The 19,488-nt window shown below is 41.0% G+C and overlaps 1 protein-coding gene and 1 non-coding gene across 2 annotated transcripts in view; one reads left to right on the forward strand and one right to left on the reverse strand.

Annotated features, from left to right (window-relative positions):
* Positions 1-19,488, forward strand: part of LOC126473821 (telomere-associated protein RIF1-like) — a 112,900-nt gene that overhangs the window by 14,850 nt on the left and 78,562 nt on the right. Inside the window, exon 4 of the mRNA XM_050101138.1 lies at positions 12,561-12,696. Coding sequence (XP_049957095.1) covers positions 12,561-12,696 — 136 coding nt within the window. The remainder of the gene's footprint in view (positions 1-12,560; positions 12,697-19,488) is intronic.
* Positions 468-542, reverse strand: Trnat-ugu (transfer RNA threonine (anticodon UGU)). Its single transcript has one exon. It is a non-coding gene; the product is annotated as a tRNA-Thr (tRNA).

Genomic DNA, 19,488 nt, shown 5'->3' on the forward strand with positions numbered 1-19,488 from the left:
TTTTTTTTTTTTTTATTTTTGTTGTTCTCATATATATACTGTGTGTCCCTCCCAATTCACCAGGCAAATCTACATACATATTCCACAAGCCACCAGATGGTATATGGCAGAGTCAATGTTACACCACTACTAGCCATTTTCTTTCCTGCCCCATATGCCAATAGTGAGGTAAAAACAATTGTCTCCATATGAGTCCTGAATTCTCTTATTGTGATCCTTATAAAATGTGAAATGTACATTGGCAGCAGTAGAATAGTTTTGCAGTCAGCTTCAAATATTCATTCTCGAAATTTTCTCAGTAGTGTTGCGCAAAAAGAACCAAGTCTGCCCTCCAGGGATTCCCATTTGAGTTCACAAGTATCTCTGTAATTCTCATGTGTTGAACAAACCTATTGGTAACAATGAAATCCAGACCATTAACTGCTTACAGGCATTGATAAATATCAACGAGGACAGTTGAAAATGTGTGTCTCGACTGGGACTCGAACCCGGGACCCCCTGCTTACATGGCAGAAGCTCTATCCGACTGAGCCATCGAGGACACAGAGGATAGTGCGACTGCAGGGACTCCCTGAGAGACCCACATTTTCATCTTACTGTCCACACACTACATTTGTAGTGCCTCTGCCCACTATATTCATTACTCCCGGCAGTCAGTCTTCAGATTCCTATAAGGGTTTGAGCAATGTTAGTGCATCTGCACTGAAGATCATTGGCCGGTAAGCCTTACCTATATGAAGATGGAGTCTGTTCTTTCGGACATGTCAGGTCCTATCTCACATCCCTGTGGCACTCCTGATGATACCATTGTCTCTGACAAACACTCACCGTTGAGGAGAAAACTTGGGTTCTTTTACTTAAGAAGTCTTCAAGCCACTGACATATGTTGGAACCTGTTCTGTATGCTCATGCCTTCATTAACAGTCTACAGTGGAACATTTTCTTCCATTATCCAAAATTTTGTTTTTGCAGTGTTTAGCTAGAGTCAGCCTAAACAAGTATGATTCATCACATCTTTCATGCAATGCCCAGTGTGTGCTCATTCTATAGAACGATCCCAAATTAGTATAGTGCAATGTGCATTTTATCAGTATGTATTAACAAGGACAGTAAAATGTGAAGAGTAACCAGTACTTCAGCAGCAACAGCACTGCCCTGGCCCACACAGACTGCTGCTGCCTTGCAGCAACACTGCTCAGTGGCTGTTGTAGTGCCGGTTAATCTTCGCATTTTACTGCCCTTGTTAATACAGGTAGATAAAATAATATTGAACTAGACTACTCTATCAAATGGGCAGGTAAAATTTCGCTTTAAAAATCATTTTGTTTGCAACAGGAAACAGATGCTTTCTGTCGACACTGGGTGTCACATGAAAAACACGATGAGCAATATTTTTTGGGCTGAATCCAGCTGCACATTGCAAAAAACAAAATTGCTAATATCTGCCAAAACACCAGAGAAAATGTGGCTGGCAATGCTTAGGAAGGACTCGCAGGTTTGGGAAGGTTGAGAGAGGGGGACCACTCAGGGCCTAGAAAGGACCAACAGTTCTGGAAACCAGGAAAAGATTTTTGTATTATAATGTGTGTACTGGCAATACTGCAATTCCACCTCGAAATTTCATTACTGCATTTTGTTAATGTTTTATAAGATTTGAATTTTTATCAATGAGTTTGGTGTTACTTCTACCTTTAATATAATGTTCTTCTTCCAAAAGTTCTGACATCAGTTTGCACTAAGCATCTACTATTTCGAGCCTAGTTTTCAGTGTAAATGTTCCAGACTTGAATTTTGCAAATGGAAAAAAGCACATAGTATAAAATGAAAATGTATTCCTGTATGTAGTGTCAGCCTCAATTGAAACGAGTTCTACATCTTCGAAAACAATGAATTGGAAATATTCGCAACTATGCAAAATAATTTATAAATGTGCACTAAAACTCTGTGAATAATTAGCTCTGTCCGAGGGAATTTTACAGCATTGCAGCACTTGATATAATGCACATTCCAATTTGAGAGAAGCTTTGAGGCGTGGAGGATATAATACGTGTTGCAGGTATGCAACAAAATAACAAAGAATTAAAGCACATCAAAATTTGTTTTTATTTTCGGATAATTCCTTCTTAAATATGTTGCCCTTTTACGCTAAAAAGCACACAAACTAAAAACATAAAATGCGACACAGTAATAAAAATAACTGACAAATTCTTGTAGTGAGCTATCACTTATAAATATTAACATTTATACGAGATAAATGTGATATGCAGAAGCTGTTATCACTTTAGACAATAGTTTTCAGATAGATTATCAGTTGTAATGTAATGTGTGGGACGACCTGAGATGCATTGAATTGAAAAATGCAAATGGTTCGCTGGTAAAATAGCATATTCAGATAAAGGGCATACAGCGATCTGGTCCACTTAGGGAATCCCAGCCGTCCATTTCGAGGGGTCGTATGGCCAAGTATTTAAAGCATAAGCTCCAGGAGTCAGAGGAGGAGAATGTGAAAGTTGATCGGAGGTCGGGATCTGAGAGAGCATAGTGTGGCTGCTCCCTGCGTGGCGATTCTTCTGAAAAACCTGGAATTCTTAGGAAATTACATTTTACATGGAGAAATTGGGAAAGTCTCCAGGGAATTTCAGGAATTTCATCAAATCTCATGGACTTTTGCATTTTTAGCTGAGCACCGAAATTTAATTTTATTGTGTTTTATAAATAACAAATTTTGAAATGCGTAATATTTCAATGTGTATTTTTATATGAATCTTATTCAGTATAAACTGTCAGTGTTTAAAAACTAAACAATGGAAACTCGAGGTAGGAATATCAACAACGTAAGAAACGACAGATCGCTACTTATTGTAAAGAAGACACGTCAAGTTGCACACAGGCACAACTTGGTCCGTCTTATTTACGGTAAGTAGCAATCTCTCTTCCTACATCATTAATGTTTACAAAATGCAGTTGAACTACTGCTCATAGATAATGTAATTCAGCTGAGAAGAAAGAAAAGTTGTTATTGTGGTATGCTTCCCTCCACTCCCCCGTCTCCATCTTGCTCCTCATACCCGGACTTCTCAAGGATACTCCTCCCCCCCCCCCCCTTTTCACCATGGGCTAGCACCATGCAGGAACTACAAGATACTCATATCAAGAGTGGACTGCATACTGTTGTGAAACTGAATAATAAAATTTTGAGAAAATTATTCTGTAATCCATCAAATGGTTGCCCACTCCACATTCTTCCCCCTTTCGCAGGAGTAGAGTTACGGATTTTAAACAAGTGTTCAGAATAAGAATCAGAAGTGCTTCCTTGGGCAGGCCCCCCTTCTTTTCTAAGAAAAATAGACCTTATTACTAATGGAAGGCTATTGTTCATGTAACAATTAATGCATGTCAAAGCAGACTGTTACAAAACCAAGTAAATGAGTGCTGTATTTTACAATTTTCTCTTCTTTTCCATTGGTGCCTTTCACCATACAAATCTGTTCTAAGAAGGCTAGCATGGAGGCTAGCCGGTATGGTGGCACAGCCGCGGACCTGGAGGGCCAGCCAGACTGCTAGTGCTCCATAAGCCCGAGTTGTCGAGACTGTGCCACTCCAACAGGCAGGCATTAGTGAGGGGCCAAGTGACATTCAGTCAGTTCAGAGTGGGCCAGGAAACCAAAGGCATTGTTAAATTATGGTGATCATCTTGAGTTAAAGAGGATGATTCCAGGGTTTTACAGCGCGTATAAAAATATGTTGAGGGCCTAAAGGCTACTGGTGGTGGGTTAAGACAAAGATAATTATACTTGTTACATAAGATTTTCTAAACTTTTTTCCTACCTTTGAAATTCTAGGTTCTACCCCTGATTGTTTATAGCTGTGGTTCCCTTCCAGAGCACCAAATTGCCCCCATCCTTTTATAATAGCAAACAAATTATGTAAAATATTAAAAGCACATGTGCGTCAGGCACAAAATCTGCATGCCTCTTAAGGAGTGCATATACACGTTTTGAAGTTTTCTCATAGATCTCTATTATTTGCTTTAGATTACACAAATGCCTGATATTCTTGAAACTACATAATAATCATAAAGGAGGATCCATGCTATTTTCATAGTAGAACCTCTACTGGTTAAAATTGCGTGGTGGCTGCGACTGTGGAACAACTTATGTAGCAAGTGGCTAAATTGCTTCAGCTGCACAAAAGAGAATTGAGGTTAGAGTGGAAGTAGGTAGCATCAAAGTCATCATATGTCGCCAGGGGTACCAGTTATTGATATGAACAAAGTTTGCCGTATTACTCGGAAATAACTTTTGCTTCCATTACAGTTAAGTGCATAGATACTCATTGCAGATCCAAGAAGGGATTATTAAATTCAAACAAATAGTTTTCCTGTTAGGACAATTTGGGAGGGTTAACAGTTTCAACTTTAAGGATTCTCATTCTCACCAACAATTAAAGACATTTGAATCTTCATCTGTAAAAATTGGCAGGGTACAGAAGGTATTTCATACATAGAGAGATGATGGTAATTAAGTAATACATCCTTGTAGTAACTAGGATGTGATTTAATTATACTTTGTGTGATATGGTGAGAACACTGGTCTACAGCCTGGTGTAGATAAACAACATTGTGCAATTCACAAGAGGACACATTTGTATGTAGAAGGGTTTACAAAGTGTGATTCAGCCCTCCTTTGGCAATAATAATTGAGGTGATCTCTTTCTAGTGCAAGTTTGTACTGGCTCTGTAGTATCAATGAATCAGTTTATCATGGGAAGTGTATCGTTGTATGCTCTGTCTTGACAAATTGTAGGTGTAGTGTTGTATAGTGTATTTGAAGGATTTATTATTGGCACGAATATCCGTGTGAGGAATGGCTCCAAGTATTAAAATGAAAATTGTAAGTAATTAGCATCTCGCTACATAGTCATACTGAGAAGGTGACAGTTATGATGTTAACTTTATCTGTGAACCAACAGTTTGTTAGTAACCAACCAAAGTGTACTTACGTTCCTGTACAATCTAGTAGAATACTAAAGTAATGATGCATTGGGGAGGGACTTTTTGGTCATTAACAGGAATAAAGAAAAAGCAATAAGTATGTGAAATGGGTAGAAAATAGGAACAGTCCATTATGACTTTGTGTAGACAATGTAAGTGAATTTTCATGTATTCATGTGCCTAACTGTCTCTAGTAAAATGGTGTGTGTAATGTGCAAGTGTGTAGACAATATCTGTCAGCATCGCGCAGTAACGTCAACATTAGGTGGGCACAGCAGTTCTCAAAATTCCACAGAACCAGGATATAAGGAATGAAATGCTAGAGTACGGAGGCTCAAAATCTAATGATTAATATTAATAATCTACCATGATGGGGAAAAAGGCAAAAACAGCTCCAAAGTTGAAAGAGGAAAACAAGGCACTGCCACCACTCGTGTCAACCAATCTCTGAGTGATTTTCCTCCTCTTAACACGAGAAAACAGCCAGTCATAAGGTATGAATGACAGAAATCAGGAAATGTCAATTATAAAGATGTAAATGATACATGCGCCGTGTCTTAACATATGGGGTATGTCTCACTTAAACTATGTACTATTTGGCATTGAATTTACCTTGTATTTATTGTAAGTTTAAATTGAAACCTGTACAATTTGACATGTTCCATATCCTTGTGATTGACTCACTAACTGGATCTACGGAACATGAAATAAATAAATAAATAAATAAATAAAATAAATATGGTCACACAGAAGGTTATGGCAAATGTATTACTACATTTTCCAGGACTTACCAACATCTTTATTATCTATTACTGACTTGACGGACTATCGATCTTTATTCCTGCTACCTCCATCATAATAACAAACTGGGGTGCAGCAGCAGCACTAGCAGCAGCGAGGCATAACAATAAGCACAGGCAGGTAATATACTGTTACTGGCAGTGGGTCACAGCAGGACACAGCAAAACATTTGATAAGGTCATATCACTCATTACTATAAATAGAAAGACAGGAGACTGAAAATGGCAGCGTTGCAGTGTACAGTGCAAGCGCAGCACAGTGGGACAGTTGGCATAGGTGACCAAAGCCAGATGGCAGTGCATGAAGAATTAAGACAAAGGAAACTGTCAGGAATGCCTACTCTTGTGACCGGATTCATAGGGTGTTTAGTGACATTACATGCCGGCTGCGGAAGAAGCAGAAAATTCTTTCTTTCTCGTGCACCGTTAACAGAACAGGCCTGGCTTCTGGGTCATTCTGTAGTCTCAGTAGGGGGGAGGGGGGGGGGATGCATTTTACGCATAATAGGGTTTCAACCTGTCAGGGTGAACTACCACGCTAGTCTGTTAATTTTATCTCTGCATTAATAAGTGATGTCAGTAGTCTTATCTGGTGAGTTCCTTCAAACAGTGGAGACAACTTCTTTGTTTTCCCTTTCTTAATTGCTGGGTTTCACAGCAAAAACCTGTTGCCTGGCTGATGTGGGAGTAAAACTGGTAGTTTATTCAGTCTCTGCAACTGTTTAGTTGTGGCTTCACTATTATTGCATTGTTCTTGGCACCATTTTATTTTGAGTCTGTGTGTCCAGTTTTTCATTTTCTTAAAGTCTACACCCAGTCATAGCTAATTTGTTTCAAAGGGTGAACTTGTGTTTGCTTGTACTGCCTCGTAGAGGGTGTGCCCTGTTGACTTGTAAATTCTGCTGTCGTAAGCAGATTGGGCGTATGAAATATAATGCTCGCTGTTGGAATGGGTTTTGTTCTTCACTTATCTGGATAACGTTGCAACGGTATTTTTATGGATGGTTTTAACGTGACCATTGGCTTTAGGTTGAAAGGGCATTATTCTTGACTTCTTGATTCTTAACAGATTACATACTTGAACAAACAAAGCAGACATGACTTGATTCGTTAGGATAGCATTAGGACTTCCTGGTGGTAACAACAGGTGATTCACATAGGCTTTGGCTACAGTTTCTGCAGTCCTGTCTGCAATCTGTACTAACACCAAGTACTGAGGAAAGTGATCAGTAATAGACGGAAAATTTTTATTCTCTTGCTTTGATTGTGGCAATGATCCTATCACGTCTAAAGCCACTATTTGAAATTGTTCAGAACATTTTGGAAGAGTTTACAAGGTGATAAGAGGTATAGTGTGCTGTATCCTCCATGTGCCCGAAAAACAAGAAAGTATTTAACTCTCTCTGTCGCATTACTATCAGATTCCCAAGAGTGGTCTTTCAAACAATACGTCATCTGCAGTCACAAAATCTGGAAGCATGGCCTACCACTGGCAAACAGAATCCTTTCACTGCGTCTCTATCAGTTCCTCTATGAGTATCTCTTCTGTTTATATTAAGACTTTGTTACATAATGTGTTAGCTTTTCGGTGCAATTTACCTGGTTTATGGGATACAGTATAACAATTTTCAGTCAGTTTCAGTGCCCAGTGAGTCAAATGACAGCTGGGGTGCTTTAGATTTAATGGCCAGAGTAAGGCAGTGTGGTCAGTTACCACTGTGAATTGCCTACCATACAAATAACATGTAGAATAATTCACTTCAAACAGCAAAGTTTACCCCGGAGGAGCTAATAATTTGTCCAGAGTCCTTGACTTGACACATTTTTCTGACTTCAAACTTTTGTGTGCATTTTCAATCTTGCCAGTACAATTCTGAACTGCTTGGTGTGTTCCTCAATAGTTCAAGAGAACACTATGATATCTAAGTAAACCAAGTAAGTAGTGGGCTTCAACTATCAAAATATCAAATCGCAAATCTCTGAAATGTGGTGAAGGCATTTCTTAAGCCAATAGGCCTCTTTGGAAACTTACACAAGCCAGAAGATACAATGAAAGACTTTTTGGTCACTCTTTAGCAGCCATTGGAATTTAGTGATATCCAGATTTCTCGTTTAGGGTAGTGACAAATTTGCAGTTTTTTAATCTGTTTTGGTTTTCATTAATTTGTGGCAAGGGCAAAGAGTCAGAGGTAGTGACTTTGTTTACAGCTCTCCTGTCTACACTAGGCAATAGATCTTCTTGCCATTGATATAACTACTGTTGGTGAAGCCCAGGTGCTGGAAAACAACTGGATGATTCCTTTATCGATTTGTTGCTGGATTGTTTCTTCCACAACAAACTGTAGCTGGTGCAGAATTTGGTATAGGTCCGACATTATTGACCTGGCATCCCCAGTCAGGATTTTGTGATGAACTACATCAGTAGCGGACAATTACTTTCAGTCTTCAAATAGGCATGCAAATTTTTTCGAAACCTGGATACAACAAACTTTGCTCAGGCTCAATCAAGTGTGACAACTTTTCTCTTGAACAGTTCTCAAGGGGTGATAATGTATTTTTTTATACAGGTAAAAAGTCTTACTTCCCTACATCAGACATATCTGCTTTTGTGTGTGATACCTCCCCACCACTTAGACTTTGCATACTGGCTAGTATTACCGCTTGGGGTATCATCACTTCCCTCACACAAATTATCTAGGCACATGAGAACACTAATTCTTCCATTTTGAACTTTTGGTATTACAAAGGCTTCTCTTAACATGCACTTGGAGTAATCTAGAACTTCGTTCTGGCCCTGCAGCTCAACTAGAAAGGAACTTTCACTAAGGTCACTCGTTTTGATTGTTACCTGATGAATTCTTTTGGTGCCACTGCTTGATGTTGCAGAGATGACTGCCTTCAACACCAAAATACACAAATTCATGGAATTCCATGGACTGGTGCTTTTCCCAGGAATTCCTCACCAACGAATTTGACAGCGATTGGTAATCTGTCACACCCTGAACTGGCTCAGAAACTCACTTTCAGGATAACATCAAACTCGCAATCCTGCTTTGTGACAACTTCCATTTCAAAACTATATTTATTTCCATCAAGCTCTGATTCAACATTACAAGCTCCTAACGGACGAATTATTTCAGTACCCGAACTATGGACACGTTTCACACTCCACTTACCTCAGAGAGTAAAAAACACCAGGCTCACCTGGGCTCCTGTGTCTACTAATATCCTGATCGTTTCCCCTAGGGTGGTACCATTTATACAGGGCTATTACAAATGATTTAAGCGATTTCATAAATTCACTGTAGCTCCATTCATTGACATATGGTCACAACACATTACAGATACGTAGAAAAACTATAAAGTTTTGTTCGGCTGAAGCCGCACTTCAGGTTTCTGCCGCCAGAGCGCTCGAGAGCGCAGTGAGACAAAATGGCGACAGGAGCCGAGAAAGCGTATGTCGTGCTTGAAATGCACTCACATCAGTCAGTCATAACAGTGCAATGACACTTCAGGACGAAGTTCAACAAAGATCCACCAACTGCTAACTCCATTCGGCTATGGTATGCGCAGTTTAAAGCTTCTGGATGCCTCTGTTAGGGGAAATCAACGGGTCGGCCTGCAGTGAGCAAAGAAACGGTTGAACGCGTGCTGGCAAGTTTCACGCGTAGCCCGCGGAAGCCGACGAATAAAACAAGCAGGGAGCTAAACGTACCACAGCCGACGGTTTGGGAAATCTTACGGAAAAGGCTAAAGCAGAAGCCTTACCGTTTACAATTGCTACAAGCCTTGACACCCGATGACAAAGTCAAAGGCTTTGAATTTTCGGCGCGGTTGCAACAGCTCATGGAAGAGGATGCGTTCAGTGCGAAACTTGTTTTCAGTGATGAAGTAACATTTTTTCTTAATGGTGAAATAAACAGACACAATGTGCGAATCTGGGCGGTAGAGAATCCTCACGCATTCGTGCAGCAAATTCGCAATTCACCAAAAGTTAACGTGTTTTGTGCAATCTCACGGTTTAAAGTTTACGGCCCCTTTTTCTTCTGCGAAAAAAACGTTACAGGACACGTGTATCTGGACATGCTGGAAAATTGGCGCATGCCACAACTGGAGACCGACAGCGCCGACTTCATCTTTCAGCAGGATGGTGCTCCACCGCACTTCCATCATGATGTTCGGCATTTCTTAAACAGGAGATTGGAAAACCGATGGATCGGTCGTGGTGGAGATCATGATCAGCAATTCATGCCATGGCCTCCACGCTCTCCCGACTTAACCCCATGCGATTTCTTTCTGTGGGGTTATGTGAAAGATTCAGTGTTTAAACCTCCTCTACCAAGAAACGTGCCAGAACTGCAAGCTCGCATCAACGATGCTTTCGAACTCATTGATGGGGACATGCTGCGCCGAGTGTGGGAGGATCTTGATTATCGGCTTGATGTCTGCCGAATCACTAAAGGGGTACATATCGAACATTTGTGAATGCCTAAAAAAACTTGTTGAGTTTTTGTATGTGTGTGCAAGGCATTGTGAAAATATCTCAAATAATAAAGTTATTGTAGTGCTGTGAAATCGCTTCAATCACTTGTAATAACCCTGTAGTTATAATTGGCATTGCTTGCTCCACACAAACTAAGAGGTCGATGGTTCTTGCTGGGATTATGCCTACACCCCACACCCACCCCCTACCCCGACCGATCATTTCACGAGTGAAATCCATTCCTCCTCGCATTATTATGGCCAGTGTTCCCTATTCTGTTGCATTTGAAGATAGTGCATACCAAGGGTCCTACCTGTTGCCAGATAGGGCAATATTGGGCCAAACACTTTGATGCTATTTTCTTCACACCTTCCACACACCACAATTTGCTATTACGCAAGGGCACGAAATAGTTTTCTCTCTCCTCACTTAACACTTCTAGACAGATCGCTTCGTGCAGCGAAAAGGTAAACACTAATTTTACTTCTCCACCATTCTGGGGACCAAATCCTCTAATGAAGATGTGTGCTGCATCCTTCTCTGCTGCTCATAATAAAAACTCATTGTGCATCACATCTCTCTTTAAATTATGAGTGTGAAGAGCTGGCACGAATCCTGTCATCAAACGTGTTGAATTCTTCTCCTGCTTCTGCCAGAACGTGGACAAGTTGTCGCAGTAGTGACTGCTCCTGCAGTTACCAGAATAGTGCACTGCTAGCCTCTAGACAGGGTGTCAAATCTTCCAGCATTCCACAACATGTTGACAGGCCTGACATACATGTGGGCACCCATGGACAATATAAGTTTGACCACATTCAATAAAAACCCTTTTAACCACTCACAAAGGTGACACATTTTGCAAAAATGTGTTCACATTTGCCCTAGTTTTCTCAGAATAAAGCCAACTTTGGGATACTCGTTTACAATAGCACACAGTGAAGTAGCAGTATTAACAGCTTCTCTGGATTTCTCTGAAACAGGAGACACACTTACAAATCAGATGGGCGAACTGTTTAACAATCACAATTACAAAAAATGGAAAGTAGAACTCTTGGTCTCTAGGAGAACAATCCCCAAACTGTGGTCCTGCTATGCTAATGTGGGAACTCTGTTTGTGAATGAAGTACAGTTAGCGACACTCACATTACAGTGATTTGTAGGTGGCAGTGCATTGTCACGGAGCAGGACCCTCAGCAAGCAACAGTGTCTGCGAGAAAGAGATGACCCCCAAACTCTCACCACTGCTACAGAAATAGATGGTGGAGCCACCAAGCCCAGACCGGCATTGGGTAGCAGAGGGGCAGCGACAGACAGCATGTTGAGAAGTGATTAGCGAGTGGCTGTACAGTGACTCGCAGCCATCAGTAACGCCATGTAGCTAATGTGCACACTCAGCACATGCACACATAGCTAGCAGTTGGTACTAAAGCATCTACCGAGCGGCCTGGATGAAATCCGCATCCAAAGTTCTGGTTCTTCTGGCCTGGGTAGCAATTCAAGGATTCCAGTCGTAACTACCACACAGTTGAAAGTAGGAACCAACTATAAAGTAGCTGCTGTCCTGATAGCAATACCATTTTGTGCATGATGACCTGAGAATGACAAAGGGCATACAGGTAATTTGGTTTGCCTGGGGAAACCCACCAGCCCATTTGAAGAGGCTATACAGCCAGGAATCTAAAGGGTAAGCCCCAGAGGGCAGGAGAGAAGAGCGTGTTAGTCGACCAAAGGCAGAATCCAGGAGAGTGTAGTATTCCCCCACCCCCCACCCCGCACCCTGACTCTGAGTCCCCAGTGCACCCTGCATGATTCTCACCTACCTTCTGATTGGTGGAGGGTGCTGATGAGGACTTGCCAGTGTGTCCCCTCATCAGCACCCCTCAACATAAGAACGATGATATGCCCTATCACTAAGGAATTACAAGTGGGACAAACCAACTCACTGACACCATATTACCTGATGAACTACACTATTTTGCTTTGCCCTCTCTGGTGGTGTGCTATGGTAGTGTGGCACAGGCATTTAAAATTATGAGGACCAATGATATATACCTTCCTGCAAACAAACAAAACAGTTCTTTTTTTCCGATGTGATAATTAAAACTTAATGACTCAGCCTCGTAAAATGTTGTTTGTTTTTGTTGGTTGTACTGGTTACAGATGGTGTTTGTGAACCTCTTCAATGTTTAGTATTGTTGTGGAACTACTCAAAGTTTCTGGAAAGCAAATGAATGTTGATGTATTTATGCAGTAAAATCTTAGTTTTGGATACTGATGTTTTCAGATGGTACAAAGAATACTCAAAAGACCAGAAAGAGGTTGAACTACCAGAAACTAATTCCAAGACTGAGTCTGGTTGTCTTAAGAGAAAATCTGTTTCTGATGAAGAAGTACAAAAAGATGACGTGTCACCAAAAAAGGTATGCACTATGTCTCTCTCTCTCTCTCTCTCTCTCTCTCTCTCTCTCTCTCTCTCTCTCTCTCTCGTGTGTGTGTGTGTGTGTGTGTGTGTGTGTGTGTGATGCACAGTAATCCAACAAACTTTTGAGTACAGAACTAAGTGATATGTTAAATGAGAAATTTTACACTGCTAAATGGAGTTCTCAAGAAAAATATGTTTATTACACTGAACAGTCATTTGTCTAGTGACTGTACATTCTCTTGCTTTACCTTGTTTGTAATTTCTATAGTGATGTATTTAGTCTGTGCTTTACAATGAGAGATTTTCTTTCCCCTAAGAAAGTAGCAAGTCATTTCAGTGGTGATTTTTGTATCTATCTATTCAAATGCTCCATTAGAATTATTCCTTAGATGCTTAGTGTTGGGCATCCCACTCTGAGCAAAATAAGTTACGTATATTTCACGGTTCAAAGGTTCATTGACAGTTTTTCTGCTTATTGGACATTTAAAATTTAGGGTCTGGTGCTATAGGTAACATCATAGGCAAATATGGTGTTTGTGAAAGAAACTTAAGAGGAGACAAGCTGGTGCAGTTTTTTGTGGAACATATTCTCTTTGTTTCCAGAACTTTCTTCAGATTCCCTCATAGGTTATTGTACACATAACCATCAGCTACCAATAATGAAGAAAGTTTTATAAGAAACCATACTGATTTCACATTGTTCGAACAGTACCGATACAAATGTGATATTTGTGAAAACATACCATGGTGCTAATGTTAATAGATATATTTGGGTAGAATTTGTGTTTTAAAATGCTTCATTTTTGAAACGTTACAGTGAGTGCTCAACTTATTACCCAAGTAATTATTAAAAATCTAGAGTACCCAGAAGTAATTACTAAAGTCGTCAAAAAGAAAAGATTAAAATTACAATTGCAAGAAATAAGCCCTCAGTTCAGACTTAATTAACCTGGTTTCAACACTACTGGGAGTGCCTTTATCAGAATTGAAAACGATTAAAGTGGCCTATAACATAGTCACAGAGTTACAGGATAAGACCATTTTATATAAAGAGTGCAAGTACTGAATAACAGTAAAAGACATAAGCAGTACTTACATGTCACGTATAAAGTAATTAACACACCAAAACACCTTTAGTCACAAAATATTTAAGATAGCATAAATGAGGCGAACCACTATGGGCTGCTAGTATCTGTTCAGCCACAGGATGCAACAGACAGAGGTGCCCGCGTTAACAAATGCGGCCAGGTGAACATGGTATTGCAACGAGTGTGCCATCTAGTAGCCGTATGCACAATTAGGCTACTTCACATTCAAGTGTAAGCAGATAAAATTATAATGAATAATGTTCAGTACATAATGAAAATCAACATTCATTTGACAGCGCAGACAACGTAACATTTTGTCTGCATCGGAGCTTAGAAGCACAATATAAAACATAAAACATTATTATGAAAATACAGAGTGGGCTGAATGACAGCTTGTAGAAAGCAATATTACATGGAATATGGCCAAAAAACCATTTAATAATTGAAATTATGAGTATGACTTAGATGGAAAAGAACATTTCGGCAAACTGCATAAGGAGACCCGAAGTCGACTGTCAAGTAACAGCTTTGTACCATTGAAGAAATTTTTATTGCATAGCTGCAGCTGTTCATTGAGAATGAGGCTATCATTTCTAGAGAGATGTTTAAAAATATCTAATTCATCTAGAATATCTAATCTGCGCCCTTTCTTTTCGGTGTGCAAAATGTTGTTACCGTAAATAGCTTTAGGTGCGTGACCTGTAATCAGAAGATGGTCGGCAAAGGACGAATTTTGGGGGCCATTTTTTCTTAACAGGTGTTCTTTATATCTGGTTGTAAAGGCATGCCCTGTTTGTCCTATGTAGTAAGAAGTGCAGGTATTGCAGACAATTTTGTAAACACCAGAATTTTCTAAAGGGAATGAATACATTGTAAATTATGAATGAAGTGGTTTGGTAGAAAAAGCAACGTTCCAGTCGTATTTATTTTGAAGAAGGCATTGAATCTGATAGGAGATGGGCCCCACGAAAGGAATAGAGAAATATTTTTTTGGGTTTGACTCAATAATAGGGGTGCCGAGCGTAGTAACTCTTTCAGTAGTTTTCTCTTTAAGGTGGTCATCTACTATGTTAGGTTTACACTTTGTTATTAACTGCTATCATTTTGAGTAAATTGGTTTTGTCGTTGGAACTTTTCCTTACTGTACGTTAAACTGTCTAGTTCAGCACAGTGAAGAGTTCAGTCTGTCTATTAACCCTTCCAAGACCAAAATTATGATATCGTCTAGTTGGGAAATCAAACAAAACTCTCAATACAAGATAATGCAGTTAATAATGTGTCCTCCTTTGAGTACTTGGGCACTATGTCATACAAGTGATGTGACTCCAAGTGGGGAGTACATTCCATAATTTTATACAGCAGGCAAAATAATCATCGACGATGAGAAAATTCTCTCCAGGGCCAGACATTGGTTTACAGCTGAGAATAAGAATGATTCAGTTCATTGGTGTGAAAGTTGGACCTTCAACTCAAGTATTTTTTAGTGGAAGCATAAGATGCCTTCTGTTAAGACATTTTGGTGACAACTCACAAGGGGATAGTGCCTACTCATCATTACAAATTTCGTCCAAATTTATGGAATAATACAGGGCTTGGCCAAAAATGAAATTGACAGAAATGGGGCCTCCATATGGCTAAGCATGTAGAAAAAAATTTTGTTTTTAGTGAGGTTTGGGCGAGACAAGAGTTGTTTACGTTAGCGTAGTTTCCAGGCAGCAGTTGGTGCAGTGGGAAGATTACAGAACAATAATCAGTGTTGTGAGGTTGAGCCCTTATGCAGAAACTTTTTTCAATTATTACATTACTTACACTGCATATAAATAGAAATAATGCTCTATGTATTGTTTACTTCATTTTCATAAAAAGGCATGAAAAGCAAAGGCAAGGAAAATTTGAGACATTGAACAAATTTCCAGGGAGGGATTGTAAGGTCTGTGGTAAAGAACCTTCAGAATTAGAAAGCCATCAAGCAGTTGCCAAAACGATCAGTAGCTGAGACCAAAGTAAATCACCGGCAGTGTTTATACAACCAGCTAACAAATAAAGAGGAGGACAGAATCACAGACTTAACTGTGCGAAGTGTAGAGCAGGTCAGGAGACTATAGGTGTGTAAAAGATAAGAATAGTTGCAGCTGCATAACAGCAAGCTGATTTTGGGATGTTGGTGAGAGTATTTTGGTGAAATATCCAATAGTGAATTCTTTCACCCATCAGTACGAAAAGCCAATGTCACGACTCGACCAGTTCTACATCTACATCCGCATCCATATCCATACTCCGTAAGCCACCTGATGGTGTGTGGCGGAGGGTACCTTGAGTACCTATATCAGTTCTTCCTTCTATTCCAGTCTCATATTGTTCGTGGAAAGAAAGATTGTCAGTATGCCTCTGTGTGGGCTCTAATCTCTCTGATTTTATCCTCATGGTCTCTTCACGAGATATACGTAGGAGGGAGCAATATACTGCTTGACTCCTCGGTGAAGGTATGTTTTTGAAACTTCAACAAAAGCCCGTACCTAGCTACTGAGCGTCTCTCCCGCAGGGTCTTCCACTGGAGTTTATCTATCATCTCCGTAACACTTTCGCGATTACTAAATGATCCTGTAACGAAGCGCGCTGCTCTCTGTTGGATCTTCTCTCTCTCTTCTATCAAGTCTATCTGGTACGGGTCCCACACCGGTGAGCAATGTTCAGGCAGTGGGCAAACAAGTGTTATGTAACCTTCTTCCTTTGTTTTCAGACTGCATTTCCTTAGGATTCTTCCAATGAATCTGTTTGGCATCTGCTTTACTGACGATTAATTGTATATGGTCATTCCATTTTAAATCACTCCTAATGCCTACTCTCGGATAATTTATGGAATTAACTGCTTCCAGTTGCTGACCTGCTATATTGTAGCTAAATGATTAAGGATCTTTCTTTCTATGTATTCGCAGCACATTACACTTGTCTACATTGAGATTCAATTGCCATTCCCTGCACCATTCGTCAATTCGCTGCAGATCCTCCTGCATTTCAGTACAATTTTCCGTTGTTACAACCTCTCGATATACCACAGCATCATCCGCAAAAAGCCTCAGTGAACTTCCGATGTCATCCACAAGGTCATTTATATATATTGTGAATAGCAACGGTCCTGTGACAGTCTCCTGCGGCACACCAGAAATCACTCTTACTTCAGAAGACTTCTCTCCATTGAGAATGACATGCTGCATTCTGTTACCTAGGAACTCTTCAATCCAATCACACAATTGGTCTGATAATCCATATGCTCTTACTTCGTTCATTAAACGACTGTGGGGAACTGTATCAAACGCCTTGTGGAAATCGAGAAACACGACGTCTGCCTGGGAACCCTGTCTATGGCCCTCTGAGTCTCATGAACGAATAGCGCGAGCTGGGTTTCACACGATCGTCTTTTTCGAAATCCTTGCTGATTCCTACAGAGTAGGTTTCTAGTCTCCAGAAAAGTCATTATACTCGAACATAATACGTGTTCCAAAATTCTACAACTGATCGACGTTGGAGATATAGGTCTATAGTTCTGCACATCTGTTCGATATCCGTTCTTGAAAACGGGAATGACCTGTGCCCTTTTCCAATCTTTTGGAAGGCTACACTCTTGTAGAGACCTACGGTACACCGCTGCAAGAAGGGGTGCAAGTTCCTTTGCGTACTCTGTGTAAAATCGAACTGGTATCCCATCAGGTCCAGTGGCCTTTCCTCTTTTGAGCGATTTTAATTGTTTTTCTATTCCTCTGTCATCTATTTCGATATCTACCATTTTGTCATCTGTGCGACAATCTAGAGAAGGAACTACAGTGCAGTCTTCCTCTGTGAAACAGCTTTGGAAAAAGACATTTGGTAATTTGGCCTTTAGTCTGTCATCCTCTTGTTTCAGTACAATTTTGTTCAGTGTGTCTGAATATTTTGTTTTGATCCACCTACCGCTTTGACATATGACCAAAATTTCTTAGGATTTTCTGCCAAGTCAGTACATAGAACTTTACTTTCAAATTCATTGAACGCCTTTCGCGTAGCCTCCCTCGCACTACATTTCGCTTCATGTAATCTGAGCAGTTCTGGGACCTTCCTATAGACACTCCTGCAGTTTACTATTACCACATTAATATTGTTATTCCCTGTTGCGTTTTGCCTACTACTACCTTGTCGCGTCTCAGGAGGCATTTTGTCGGGCCTAGGGAGGGAATTCTCTAACCTAAAAAACCCACATGTGCACTCCACACATACTCCACTACCTTTGTATCCGCTTCCTATGTGTAGTGCATGCCTGACCTATTCAGGGGGACCCTACATTTCTGCACCCGACAGCGGAGATCGAGAAGTTTGCTCCCCAGATCCTCGCAGAATCATCTGAACCTCTGGTTTAAGCCTTCCACTCGGTTCCAAACCGAGGACCGTGATCGGTTCTGGGAACAACACTACAAATAGTTAGCTCAGGTTGCACCCCACGAGCGAGGCTTTCCGCCTTCACAAACTCCGCCAACCGTCTGTATGAACTGAGGAAGACCTCTGAACCCAGACGGCAGGAGTCATTGATACCGACATGAGCAACAATTTGTAGTTGAGTGCACCCAGTGCTCTCTATTGCTGCTGGAAGGGCTGCCTCCACATCTCAGATGACCCCCCCCCCCCCCCCCCCCCCCAGCAAGCAGACAGAGTGAACACTGGCCTTTTCCCCCGACCTTCTTGCTATTTCCCTAAGGGGCTCCATCACCCGCCTAACATTGGAACTCCCAACCACTAATAAACCCCTCCCCCAGTGTGCCTGCTTGGACCTTGCTGAAGGAGTGGCCACATGTCCACTCACAGGCAGAGCGGGCGATGCCACACAGCCAGCCTCCACATTGACCCTGCGCCTCGTGCCACGCGAACGCCGTTGAACCTGCCACTCCCCTTGGGGAGAGGGTGGCCCAACTGTGCCCAGTACCCGCGAAGATGTCTCGAAAGCAGGACTGTGGGTGAAGCATGTAACACATGGGGTATACCACGCAACACACCAGACTCCCCACTGCCGCTACACTCCGCATGACAACAGATTAGGCCAAAAGTTTCCATTTTAACGTGAAAAATAGAAAGACTCCAGGACCAAATTACTTTCCTGCAGACGTGGAAAATTGAGGAACGTAATGACAAAGTCATCACGTAGCTGTCAGAACTTTTCAGCTCCTTTATTCATTGTGCCTGCGTACTCACAGGAGTGTCCTTGACACTGGACTAAACAGGTTTCTCCAAAACAGGTGAAGTGAGTTCTGCTGTTTCAGTTTCAGTGAAAGACAGCACCTCATACTTGGTGGTACAACACCTTGAGTCATCCATGGTCCCTATCCACTATGTACAGGACGCCTATATCTTCCATGACATGTCATGTCATTTGCAGTCAAGTGAACAGGTAGTGACAGATCCTGTACTTCCTGCAGAGGAAACAAGATCCACAGCAGTGGGTAGTACTTGAGGTACCACAGTTGCACGACTCTCGGGAGCTTTTCCAACATGACAACTCACAGCAGCTGCCAGTTGTTCGACATTAGTCGGGTGATTTCCAGCTGCTTACAAATGCTAGCAAACACATTCTGTGTTCAAGAACAGTATTCACAGTGGGGCTGCATTTTAGCTGGTACAATATGTTGCAGGACAGTGAACAGATGATTTTAAATTAAGCCCACTGGTTATCTTTAATC

Source organism: Schistocerca serialis, chromosome 4, assembly GCF_023864345.2.
Source record: "Schistocerca serialis cubense isolate TAMUIC-IGC-003099 chromosome 4, iqSchSeri2.2, whole genome shotgun sequence".
Taxonomy (NCBI): Eukaryota; Metazoa; Arthropoda; class Insecta; order Orthoptera; family Acrididae; genus Schistocerca; species Schistocerca serialis.